Source organism: Schistocerca gregaria, chromosome 2 (assembly GCF_023897955.1).
Source record: "Schistocerca gregaria isolate iqSchGreg1 chromosome 2, iqSchGreg1.2, whole genome shotgun sequence".
NCBI classification, from domain to species: Eukaryota; Metazoa; Arthropoda; class Insecta; order Orthoptera; family Acrididae; genus Schistocerca; species Schistocerca gregaria.
The window spans coordinates 536,080,433-536,094,050 of NC_064921.1; the positions used below are offsets into that span (position 1 = coordinate 536,080,433).

Below are 13,618 nucleotides of genomic sequence, written 5' to 3' on the forward strand. Positions count from 1 at the left end.
CAGATGACTGGTCCACTAGGACTGGTAGCCGTGAATAAAACCTAAATAACAACACGAAATTAATTCGCATCAAGGTTGTTGACACGGTTTCCACAGATTAAAACGGTCTTTAGCGTAGGAATCTTACTTTTTCTCACACACGTTCATTAAACTTTTTTCCTCGTCGTCTCGTCTGACGCGAGTTTGACGTCATTGTTCATAATGACGGTGTACTAAAAAATACGGGCATTTTGGGCAGTAAAAAAGTGACAATGGCCGAACTAGAGAGGGTGGAAATTGCAGAGTGCAACTGCAAGATAAGTGATTCTGAAAGTGAGAAATTCTTAACGTGGAATTCATTTTAACTTTTAGAAAAACTTCTCCGAAGGTATTTGTCTGAAATGTGAAATGAAATATTTGTCTGAAATGTGAAGTGAAACGTCGATGATAAAGAGTCAGCCCAGAAGAGAATAGAAACCTTTGAAATGGTAATACAGAATAATGGTGAAGATTCGATGGGTGAATCAAATAGCTAGTGACGAGCTACTGAATCAAATTGGGAGAAAACGAAACCTTTGACACAAAATGACAGCTATTGAAATAAGTGGCTACGGAATACAGAATCACCTGAAATCGCCCAAGAGAGGAAAGGCGACTTGATATGACTAGATACCAATACCGTTCCACATAGAGTTGGCGGGATTTGCTCCTTTTCTAGCAGCAGTGCACTATAGGTCGCTGGAGGAGCGAAACTTTCCACGTGCTGGAAAAAAGCACGTTATTCAGATTTTCAAAAAAGTTTGTCGAAAAGACACAATAAAATATAGGCCTGCATCGTTGACTGTGATCTGTTACAGGATTTTGGAGCATATTTTGTGCTCTCATGTTATGAAACTTCTGGAGATCTAAAACATCCTCTGTAGGAATCAGCATGAAGTCTGTAGAAACAATGAACTTGTGAAACACACCTCGACCTGTCTATCCACGAGACCCAGAAAGCAGAAGATGCCAGCGCCCAAGTTGACGTGTTCGTTGACTACCAGAAGGCATTTGATACAGTTCAGCAGTACCGCCTAATGAACGAAATACGAGCGTACGAAATACCAGGCCAGCTATGTGACTGGACTGAAGAGTTGTAACCAACAGCACAAAGACATGAAAGTAACAACGAGTGTACCGCTAGGGACTGTTACAAGATCATTACTTTTCACAAGGTATACAAGTGACCTTGACGATGACGTGGGAACTTCCAAGAGGCTTCTCGGGGATGGTGTTGTAGACAGAGAAATAGCGACGCTATAAAATTGTACCGGAATGAAGGCAGCTCTGTAGACTATCGAGGTTTGCTGCGGGGATCGGCAGTCGACCCTTGACATAAACAAATGTAACGTATTGCGCCTAAAAAGACACAAAGAACGGTTATTGAATGCTTACATGATTGCAGAATAAATACTGGACGCAGACGCATCCATAAAATACGGAACGTTTTAAAGTGGAACACATGAAACTTATTGCAGTTGAGGCAGATACCAGACTAAGACTGATCGGAAGAGTCCTCAGGAGCTGTAGTCCACCAGCAAACATTTTAGCGTACAAAACCATCGTTCGACCGATACTTGGATACTACTCGACGGTTTGGAATCCTTTCCAGGTGGGATTGATAGAGGAAATAGAGAAGATCCAAAGAAGAGCAGCCTGTTTCATTTCAGCTTCTTTTAGTAAGTGCCAAAGTGTAACGGAAATGCCGAGTCAAGTCCAGGGGCAGACGCTGCCCTAGAGGCATCCTGTATCACGGTGTGGTTAACTGTTAAATTTCCGAGAGGATAGTTTGTAGACGGGACATCTAATACACTGCTTACTCCTGCCATGAACGTAAAGTTAGAGAAATTAAAGCTCACACGGAGACATACCGACTGTCATTCGTGTCACGGACCATTCGCCAACAGATCGGGAAAGGTTGGTTAAAAATGGTTTAAATTGCTGTAAGCACTGTGGAACTTAACATCTGAGCTCATCAGTCCCCTAGACTTAGAAGTATTTGTACCTAACTAACCTAAGGACATCACACACATCCATGCCCGAGGCAGGATTCGAACCTGCGACCGTAGCAGCAGCGAGGTTCCTGACTGAAGCGCCTAGAACCCCTCGGCCACAGCGGCCGGCTGGAAAGGGGGGAAATGAGAGTGGTACACGAAATAGTCTTCACCACAAACCAAATGGTCGCTTGTAGAGTGCAAATGTAGACGTAGACGCAAGACTCGACCACACGAAGTGATTTGTTGATAGGACACACGTAAAGGCGTCAAGTGCCGAGGGAGACCAAGGCAAGAGTGTTCGAGCAAGTTCAGATCAATGTAGGTTGCGGCGGTTAGTTACACAGAGAAGAGGTTTGCACACCGTGGACTAGAGCGAAGAGCTGAAGTCGACAACAGCAAAGATGCAAGTGTGGGCTGCCGACAGGTGCGGCAGAGAAGTGCGCGTGCTCGGGCGGCAAGGTGTGCGTGCTGCGAGCCGGCCGCTCCGTCTGCGAGTGCCCCGAGTGCCCGGCCAGCGCCGGGGACGCAGACGTCGACGGCGCAGAGGGCGGCCGGCGCGAGGAGGTGTGCGGCAGCGACGGCCGCCGCTACGCCAGCCCCTGCCTGCTGCGGCGCGCCGCCTGCCTCGGCGGCAACACGCTCACCCAGGCCGCTCCAGAGGTCTGCCGCTCTGGTGAGCTTCCACTACCAGCGAAACTGCGCTCTAATTCTGTTGTCAAGCATTCGCGAGGAATGTCTCACACTACTGCCAAATGTTTAATACATTTGCAAGTAACTACTAAAGAAGAAAGAACTGCATGGGAGAGTCATGTGAAGGAGAATTCTCTTACCTGCCAACTCATAAAAAATATTTGTGGAACAAAATCATCTTCAATTGCCAGTAATTTCTTAATTTATTCCAAGACCAGTTTCGAAGCCTAAAGCTTCATCTTCAGGTCCCACCAGATAACTACGGTCTCATAAATGTGTGGCGTTCGGGCAAGTCAACCGTACGTATGGAGGCGCAGGACCAGCAACCACTTCTGTGTCCTGTTGTCCAGGCGGGCTCTATGGTTGCTGGTTCTATGCTCCCATGTGTTCTGTTGACATGGGTGAGATCCCCAATGACTGAGTGACCGCCACACATTTATGAGACCGTAATTATCTGGTGGCACCTGAAGATGAAGCTTTAGACTTCGAAACCGGTCGTGGAATAAATTCACAAATTATTGGCAACTGAAGCGGATTTTTATTCTATAAATGCGTTCCTTAGCTGCGGATATTCACTTTTTCAACTATTTCGTCCATAAAAAATGAACCAATAAGAAATCAATGAATAAATAATCGTAAGAACGACACTAAGTAAAATCAGCCAGTAGAATAAAGTGGTTTGTTTGTCCACATTCTCAATCCTGTCTTCCTGAAACTGAATCGACGAAGTAAACAGACCACTGGTATGGTGCAGAAGGGTTGCGCCGTTTTGTATTGGCTCTTCTAACGAAGTGTTGCAGTACTGTGGCATGGCGATTCAAAGCGGGCACGTACCTGCAAACACACAAAAATTTATTTTACCGAGATGATAATTAAAAATTTCCTGACAAATAAGAATTGGGAGCCGAACCGGAGCTCGATCCTGGGATCTTTGGCATCCGCAGGAAAGTGCTCTATCGATATCTTCCACGAACAATACACAGAAAGCAAATAACCAGTACTGAACAAATTCAGTTTCATTTTCTAACACATATTGTCAGCTCTTAGCTGCTTGAAAGCGCTCTCGGGACTGCGATATCAGTACACTTAACACGGAAAGTAGCTCGTTTTCCACTAACGAAGAATTTCAATAGGATTTAGCTCTGACAGGAGCTGGTACCGCAAAGAGGGGCGAAGCGCCTTCCAGCTATCTGAATGGCACGGCTAGCGAATAACAGCCGCTCACAGAAGGGTGACTTTAGCTGCATGCCCTCCTGTCACTTACGGCTGAACTCTGGAAGTAAAGTGGTACGTCCTTTCTTTGGTCTCCGGTTGCTTAGCGCTGTGCTGATGGTAGCCACGATTGACCATTCTATTTTTCCTGAAAACTGCAGGTGTGTCTCTGACCGCTACTTAGTTCTTCAGTTCAGCTAAGTGCCGCAGTGGTTAGCATATTGGACTGGCACTCGGGAGGACGACGGTTCAAATCCCCGCCGAGCCAGCCAGGTTTACGTTTTCCTTGATTTCCATAAATCGCTCCAGGCAAATGCCAGTATGGTTCATTTTAAAACAGCACTGCGGGTTTTCTAGCCTATCCTTTCATAATCTGAGGTTGCGCTCCGTCTGTAATGGCCACGCTGTCGACTGCACGATAAACTCTAATCTTCCTCCCTCTTCCTTATTTCTTCCGTCACAATAATATTATGTCTCCGTACTTACAGAAAGCCTTTTGTGCCACAGTGACACTCATTTCGTTACTTATACTGCTGTTATTAAGTTGCTCAAAAGGGTGACCATTTCATTATTTAGGGAACAGAAATTCGCCCCCCCCCCCTCCCGCGTCCTCGACGCCTCCCAGTAATGTTCACTGGTAACTTTTCATTAGATACATTTTCTACCCAGTAAAAGTTAGAGGCCCATGCAGATACTTTCATTTATACTGTAGATCATTAAGTCAACACAAAATATATTTTTGTAACAATACTAAGAAAATTATGGAGACGTTATCATGAGTTTTTATAGTTCGTTGTATACTTGGGAGAAACATTAAATTATGAATTCATATTGAGATGGTGATTTTCCAGTGTTTTATACATACTTCGATACACATCTTCACCTGGCAGCCAACAATTACAGTAATAAAAACAAAATGTAAGTGAACTTGATGGGTTTCCTTTCTGTCTTCGCTAATGCCAATCTTGGAGTAGTCGACATGGGACTAAATTAGTGGCGAAATGTATTGAAGATGATTTATGAATAACTAATACCAAATACATTTGTTGTCATAGTGTGTCAAAGCTGTAGCTCATAAATGAATAATGAACTGAAGAAACACTAAAATATCTTTTCCCGGTAATAATGTGCTAAAGTTTCACTCGTTTTTGTTTTTCTTTTTCAAGATGGCGACTCAAGCCTCCGGCCGACAAAGAACGCTGAACAACTGAGGCACTGCGAATGTGACAGCAGAGGTGAGTCAAAGCTAAGACCGGGCACTTAAAGTTGACGATGGAAGTAGGTAAAACTGTAGTTTGTAGCAGTAATAATATAGTGATACGCATGCACTATACAGGTCTCTCATACATTTAGAACAGTTAATGCCAATAGAAGTAAGAAAATTGAACGACATAACATTTACTTCCGGAGAACATACAGCATCTGACCAAAAGTTTCCTGACACCTATTAGTTGACTTTAATATGGGGTGCTTCCACCCTTCGGCTTTATGATGGCTTTGCTGGGAACTCTTTCAATGACGTGTCTCAGTGACTGGAGCTAAAACCAGAGAAGGTTGCGATGTTAGACGTTGGGATGTGGAGTGAAATCGACGTTCTAACTCATTCCAGAGGTCTCTATTAGATTCTTAGATGCTGCTTTAGGACAGTCTTAACTGTCATAATTACGCAGTCATCCGCTTCGAATTGTTCTTGTACTGTAGGCAGCACACAGTAATGTAAGCCCGCATCTCGTGGTCGTGCGGTAGCGTTCTCGCTTCCCACGCCCGGGTTCCCGGGTTCGATTCCCGGCTGGGTCAGGGATTTGCTCTACCTCGTAATGGCTGGGTGTTGTGTGAATGTCCTTAGGTTAGTTAGGTTTAAGTAGTTCTAAGTTCTAGGGGACTGATGACCATAGCTGTTAAGTCCCATAGTGCTCAGAGCCATTTGAACCAGAGCCAGTAATGTAAAATGTGTTCACATCCTTCCACATTTAGTGTTTTCTTAAGTGCATTTATAACCACGAAAAACACCCCCATACCGTAACATCGCGTTCTCCATATTTCACTGTAGACATGACTGCAGTTAATGTTTTGCAGGTATTCGTCAGAACGAAACCCTTCCATCGTATTGCCACAGGGTGTATCGTGATTCATCACTCTAAATCACTCGTTTCCAGTCATTCAGTCTTTATCGACGTCGCTCTCCACATCACTTTAAGCGTCACTTAGCACTGACAACAGAAATTTCGTATTCGTTATGAGGACAGCTTATGAGGAGCTGTATCCCATTCTTTTTAACTCTCCGTGTTCGGCCATTGTGCTACGTGGACTGCTGGTAGCACTTTCGAACTCATTGGACAGTCCTTGCGCTGGATTCGTACTATTTTTACAACCACCCTCTGCCATTCTCGACGTTCTATGTCCGTCAGTACATGAGGTCTGCCTCAGGTGTGTTTATCTGTGGTCGTTCCTTTGAAAAATGGTTCAAATGGCTCTGAGCACTATGGGACTTAACATCTGAGGTCATCAGTCCCCTAGAACTTAGAACTACTTAAACCTAACTAACCTAAGGACATCACATACATCCATGCCCGAGGCAGGATTCGAACCTGCGACCGTAGCGGTCGTACGGTTCCAGACTGAAGCGCCCGGCGGTTGTTCCTTTGCGTTTCCATTTCACAGTCACATCACCAAGCGAGAGTCGACTTGGACAGCTTTAGATGAATTGAAATGTTCTCGACGGATTTGTTACTCAGGTGACAACCAATGCCCACTTCACGTTCGAAGTCAGCGAACTCTTCAGACCGACTCATTCTGCTGTTACTGATTCTCTACGTGTAGCACAATACTCCCCGCATCATTTTATACTGGCAGATCCGCCACTCTTGACAGCTTGATGTCCAGATACTTTTGCTCAGATAATGTAACTCGCTCTGCCTACAAGCCAGGAAGACTACTAAATGTTAGTTTGGCTAGGGTCAAGTTAATAGACGACTGATTATTGTTAACAATAATATGGAATGAGAATGCAGTGACTTGTGTTGGTCCTTGCAGGATCCGTGTCGGACAGCTGCGACCCTATCACTGGGCAATGTGTGTGTAAGAGAGGCTTCACGGGGTTCAAGTGCGAGCAGTGCCAGCGGGACTTCTGGGAGAGCCAGGGCGCGCGAGATGGAGTTGACGCGTGCGGAGGTGTGTACTGCCAGCAGCCGAGTGCTCGGCGCTTACAGAGTCATGGCATCATTTCTCTGACGATCGTTAACTGAACTTACTTTGAGTGTTTTGTTCTATTACAGGAGGTTTCGAGGACCGTGACCCCCCTGAAGCAGTGGTGAAGCAGGCGAGGAAGGCCTCCAAGTCGCCGCGGCACCTACTGCCTCGCGGCCACAAGCGCAGCCGGCAGCCCTCCGAGCCTCAGAGGGAGCCGGGCTTCATGGCCGACCAAGCCGTCGAGGACCTGGGCTGTCAGTACCCGCACTGCCTCCTTTAACTGCAGATTTGTTCTGCCGCTACACTAACACTCTGTCCTTACTACGTCCTAGTGAAACAATCGATCAGGCTAATTTACCGCGTGATCAAAAACTCAGTATAAATTTGAAAACTGATTAAATCACGGAATAATGTAGATAGAGAGGTACAAATGGACACATATACTTGGAATGACATGGGGTTTTATTAGAACCAAAAAAATACAAAAGTTCAAGAAATGTCCGACAGATGACGCTTCGTCTGATCAGAATAGCAATAATTAGCATAACAAAGTAAGACAAAGCAAAGATGATATTCTTTACTGGAAATGCTCAATATGTCCACCATCATTACTCAACAATAGCTGTAGTCGAGGAATAATGTTGTGAACAGCACTGTGAAGCATGTCCGGAGTTATGGTGAGTCATTGGCGTCGGATGTTGTCTTTCAGCATCCCTTGAGATATCGGTCGATCACGATACACTTGCGACTTCAGGTAACCCCAAAGCCAATAATCGCACGGACTCAGGTCTGGGGACCTGGGAGGCCAAGCATGACGAAAGTGGCGGCTGAGCAAACGGTCATCACCAAACCACGCGCGCAAGAGATCTTTGACGCGTCTAGCAATATGGGGTGGATCTAATAAAACCCCATATCATTCCAAGCATGTATGTCAATTTTTACCTCTCTATCTACATTATTCCGTGGTTTATTAAGTTTTCAAAGTCATGCTGACATTTTGATCACCCGGTACTTGTGGACCTGTTAAACTGAAGACATTTATCTACCTACGACTGGTTGGAAACAGAGAACTTTATAGTAGAAATATGAAATGTTTAGACATTTCCACTACTGATCACTCGTACAGATCTCTGCTTATGGCACTGACTACATAATGACAACCAAACAACAAAGATTTCAGTACCTTTGACTGAGTGATCTGAACATTCGATTTCTCATCTGTAGAAAGATAGGAGAGCTTGTTGAGTTATTTCGCCACTACTTGGTCACATGAAGTTTTCTATTTGTTTTTTTTTCCATTTGTGCATTCTAAGATAATTATTCAATTACCTAGCATGCGTATCCCAAATGTGTAATCACTGACGGTACGATTCTCGTCCAACAGACACCTCGGACGTGGTATTATTGAAATATCATGAAGACAGGGAGACTAAATTGTCTTGCTATCACATCGCACGTCCTGATATGCATGTCACAGGTTCGGTTCTAACCGCAGGCATAACTGTGGCTTTTCTGCTTGAATCCAGAACGGACATAATCGAACATTACGAAAGTGACAACATATAATTGTGAGTGAAGATTTACATTTGATAACGATATTCAGATAATGGTAATATTCAGTCTGGATAAAGTAATAAGTAAATACATCGTGTAGGAAGAATTTATTTGCAAATATGTCGGCTGTAAGGGCAAGAAGCCAAACACTTATTTCTTTCTATAAACAAAACAAAAAATGTAGAACTACGTGACACGTCATCCTGCAACGATGAAGAAAGTCCAGAAATAATACGTAGTAGATTCCTTTCGTCAGAACATGGAGGATCTAGTTTTAATTTATACAAAGGTGTTTATTTTCTTATACAATCGTAAAATATTTCCCACAAAATAACGTGTTTCAGCCGGTATCTGAAATCCTCAGATCCTGATGAGAAACGTCGGTATTCCTCATTATTAGGTACAAGAAATCACATTGAGTTCGTGAGTGGACAATGTGGTTATCTGGATGTAACAATGACGTATACCTGTATTGCTAATTCTCGCCACGATTTCACAATTCCCGGTTTCGGCTGAAACCAATTTCACTGCCTGACAAAAAAAGCGAAGCACACAGAAGGAGAGGAGGACACTAAATAATACTTAACGGGCTGTGAGCCTACGTGATGACATTTCGGCGATTACTATATCGAGTTAGTTTTACAAGGTACTTGTCAATAAAAGCCTATGATTGTGTGCACCCTCTGACCTAGATGCATGCACTCTTCTATTGCGAAAGGTGTCATAAAGCCGTTGTAACCTCTCCTGAGCAAACTGACCCACACATGTTGTGATTAGTCCATGAAATTTTATATACTGGCGCTGGGATGGCTTTGACGTCCCAGCTTATCTCTACTGTAGACAGATCTAGGGACTTTTCTGGCTGCAGGAGTACCTTAACATCAGGCAGACAGTTCTAGGAGACACATATTATGTGTGGTGGAGCATTCTCCTGTTGAAAAATGGCATCACGATAATGTTGCATCGGAAGTAATTAAGGAGGGAGCACGACATACGTGACGTACAGCTGTGCTGACCAACTAACGCCCGTGACCTGCGGTCATAGCCAATGGATCCCCACACCATAACGCGAGGGGTAACATCCCTGTAACCCCTCCAAAATACTGGAAGAATGGGTCGCCCACCACCCTCGCCGACGATGCCCATCCGGGGCTGTGTGCGACCGCGATTCATCGCTGAACACAATGAGACGCCATTCGTGAGCAGTCTATGCTTGCCGGTAGCTGTTTGTGTTGTGTTGACGGGAGCATACGCACGGGCTCGTAATTCCCCTAGGCTGGCTGCTGCCAGTCTCCGACCAGTTGTGCGGGATGACGGTGAATGTTGCAGGGAGTCCATTGACGGATGTCAGGAGTGGACGTGACGGTGTTTCAATGTCTCACTTTTATGCACTGCCTGACAAAAAAAGTGAAGCACCCAGAAGACAATATCGGACGTGAATGTAATTTCGTACAAGTACACACCATCTGTGGTGTGGTGTCAGTGATTAGTTTTGCAAATGTCTGTGAAAGTTAGAGCGGCGTACAGATTGCAATAGTGTTGTTCATGTTTAGTGTTGTTATCGGTCAGGTAGAAATCATAAGTGGCGTGAACAGCGTCAAATATTGAGCGATCACTGTGAAGGGCATGGAGGTGCCGCAGTTTCGTGTGAAACAGCAGTATCAGCACTTGGCAGTTTCAAAACGGGCTCATTGTGGGTCTCCATTTGGCTGGATCATCGAGTCATACAATACCCAGATTTGTGGGAGATTCAGATACGACAGTGGCCCAATGTTGGACTCCACGGGACCTGAGGGCAGACATACTCGCCTTGAAGGTTCTGGTCGACCGCATTTGATCACCATAGGGGAGTATCGCCATATAGTGCCCCCAGCACTGCCGTCCGTGAACACATAGTGGACTCCCTGCAACATTCTGTCATCCAGCACCACTGGTTGGAGATTAGTGACAGCCAGACTAGGGAATTACCGCCCCATTTGTAGGCTGCTATTACCACCACAACATAAACAACAGCGTTTGGAATGGTGCTGTGACTGGGAAGCATAGACACTTGATGAATGCTGTTGTACCTCTCACAGAGAACTGCGTCTCCTATATTTACATTGTGCTCAGTTCTGCCGTACACTAAATGACAATCATCGGCGAGTATGGTGGCGACCTAGAGAGGGGTGTCGTTCTTCCAATGGTTTAGAGAGGCACAGGGGTGTCATGGTGTCGGGAGCCATCGGGTGCGCTGATATGTGGGCTCATTCTGCCACGTTGTTTGTTTCACTGTATTTCGCAAGCACTGCTATGACATCTTATGTTCTCTCAAAATGCAAAGTTTCATTTTGTTTTCTCCTCCCTTTCTGAGTACTTCACATTTGTTTGTGCGGCGCTGTATTTTATGGAACAGTACTTGGCCCTTTTGTTTCGTAAAGTGCACTTTTGTTTTCTGATGCAGTTTTTGAATACTGCTTTGTAGGCGAACCTGTGTTTAACCGTCAGCCTGTTGTGTAACAACCGTGCGTACTAGTGTTGTGTGTCGGGTTGCAGACCGGCGCTCTGAGGCGGTGCGGGCGCCGCCGCAAGTGGTGAGCGCGCGGGTGGCGGGGGCGGCGCTGCTGGGCGAGCCGTGCGCCACGGGCGCTGACTGCGCGTCGCCGCACTCCGCCTGCAGCCAGGGCGCGTGCGCCTGCGCGGCCGGCTATACGCGCGCCACCGACACGCTCTGCATCCGTGAGTACACACCAAACACTCACAGGTCGGTTGCCATCACGCTTTAGACAGTCTTGCTGTTGTAAGTTGCGAGACGGGTTTCAGACTTATTCCGCATGCCACACGGCGAGTCGTTGGTCTACAGCGAACGCTGGACAACGTCTAGCTTTAATTCTTCTCGGCTGTTCTGACGTGTTCAATAGTTGGTTTCTCATGAACGTTCGCCAGCAGCACTTATTGCTTTACACACTGACTTCTAGACTGCTAGCAAATAAAATTGTTTCACCAGGAACGATACCAAATAAAGAAATTTTACTCGTTGTGCTTATAGAGTAATAACGACCTCGCCTATTTTCTCACAGGTAGCAGTAAATATCTACGGCCATATATATATATATATATATATATATATATATATATATATATATATATATATATGGTGTTTCAAAAATGACCGGTATATTTGAAACGGCAATAAAAACTAAACGAGCAGCGATAGAAATACACCGTTTGTTGCAATATGCTTGGGACAACAGTATATTTTCAGGCAGACAAACTTTCGAAATTACAGTAGTTACAATTGTCAACAACAGATGGCGCTGCGGTCTGGGAAACTCTATAGTACGATATTTTCCACATATCCACCATGCGTAGCAATAATATTGCGTAGTCTCTGAATGAAATTACCCGAAACCTTTGACAACGTGTCTGGCGGAATGGCTTCACATGCAGATGAGATGTACTGCTTCAGTTGTTCAATTGTTTCTGGATTCTGGCGGTATACCTGGTCTTTCAAGTGTCCCCACAGCAAGAAGTCACAGGGGTTCATGTCTGGCGAATAGGGAGGCCAATCCACGCCGCCTCCTGTATGTTTCGGATAGCCCAAAGCAATACACGATTATCGAAATATTCATTCAGGAAATTAAAGACGTCGGCCGTGCGATGTGGCCGGGCACCATCTTGCATAAACCACAGAAAAATCCTCTGTTCTAAGGAATAAACTATGTTGTCCACAGCACACTTGCACGTTGTGAACAGCACACGCTTACAGCAGAAAGACCACGTACAGAATGGCGCACCCACAGACTGCGTTGTCTTCTATAGCTTTCACATCACTTGCAGCGCCATCTGTTGTTGAAAATTGTAACTACTGTAATTTCGAAAGTTTGTCCGCCTGAAAACGTACTGTTGTCCCAAGCATATTGCAACGAACGGTGTATTTCTATCGCTGCTCGTTTAGTTTTTATTGCCGTTTCAAATATACCGGTCATTTTTGAAACACCATATATATATATATATATATATATATATATATATATATATATATATAGAGAGAGAGAGAGAGAGAGAGAGAGAGAGCAATCAAATGAAAACGAGACAGGTGGAAAAGTAAGTAAACTGTTTATTATTTCAAAAGTAATCGACATAAGTCTTAATACATAACAGTACATTGCTGGAAAAAAGAACACCTGGAAAGACGACGTCGATTTTGACCCAATGATGGCGCATGGCACCTGGGGGATACTAGACGTACTGATAATGGTTTCAGCGTCGTCCACCAACAGGCAGCGTAGTGCCATAGTTACCAAAGCGCCATCTTTGTCTATCGTTTACTAGGGAATCCACACAACCAGAAGGCTCAGTGTGGTGTAACGTATAAAGCAAAAAGACAACCAGGCCACGGTAAATGCACTCGCTCTTCTACAGCCAACGGAGCGAATTTCAAAGGGTGAAATTGTGGCCTTCCAATTTGCAGGACGGTCACAAGCATTTTCCGAAAACATTTGAGAAGGGCATCGTAATAGAGTTCTATTCGTTATATACAAGTATATTCTACAGTCGTGCGAAAACTGAACAAAATCGGTGATTTGTTGGGCGTATGCTTCACTTGTAGGCAGCCGGTTCCTGAACCCTAAGACGGCGCCGGCGTCTGACGAGGAAGGTACTGGCTTCCTCAGAAGTCGCCTCAAGATAGCAGCAAGTTTTGTTGCTGAATATTCATGCAGAAAAAACGTGTCAGTCCGATAAAATATCCGAGAATAATTAAAATTGCTTAGCATTCGGCGAAAAAATCGGCTGTGTGTAGCTTTCGTGCAGTATAGACATCATTTTAGGAGAACAGATGGCTTCAAAAACGCAAAAAGACAAAGGAAAGAGCTGGAATGACAGTGAAATGGCCGACGCACTCGACTATCCCACCCTTTACACATAGGCGCGTTTTTGGCGGCTGGAAGGCTATTGGGCGTCAAAAACAAGTTCCA

General features: G+C 45.0%; 1 protein-coding gene across 1 annotated transcript in view; it reads left to right on the top strand.

Moving 5' to 3' along the window:
* LOC126330717 (agrin-like) overlaps positions 1–13,618 on the top strand; it is a 195,961-nt gene that overhangs the window by 116,056 nt on the left and 66,287 nt on the right. The window contains exons 7-11 of the mRNA XM_049996390.1: positions 2,440–2,688; positions 5,084–5,152; positions 6,951–7,088; positions 7,193–7,360; positions 11,196–11,378. Of these exons, the coding sequence (XP_049852347.1) occupies positions 2,440–2,688; positions 5,084–5,152; positions 6,951–7,088; positions 7,193–7,360; positions 11,196–11,378 (807 nt within the window). The remainder of the gene's footprint in view (positions 1–2,439; positions 2,689–5,083; positions 5,153–6,950; positions 7,089–7,192; positions 7,361–11,195; positions 11,379–13,618) is intronic.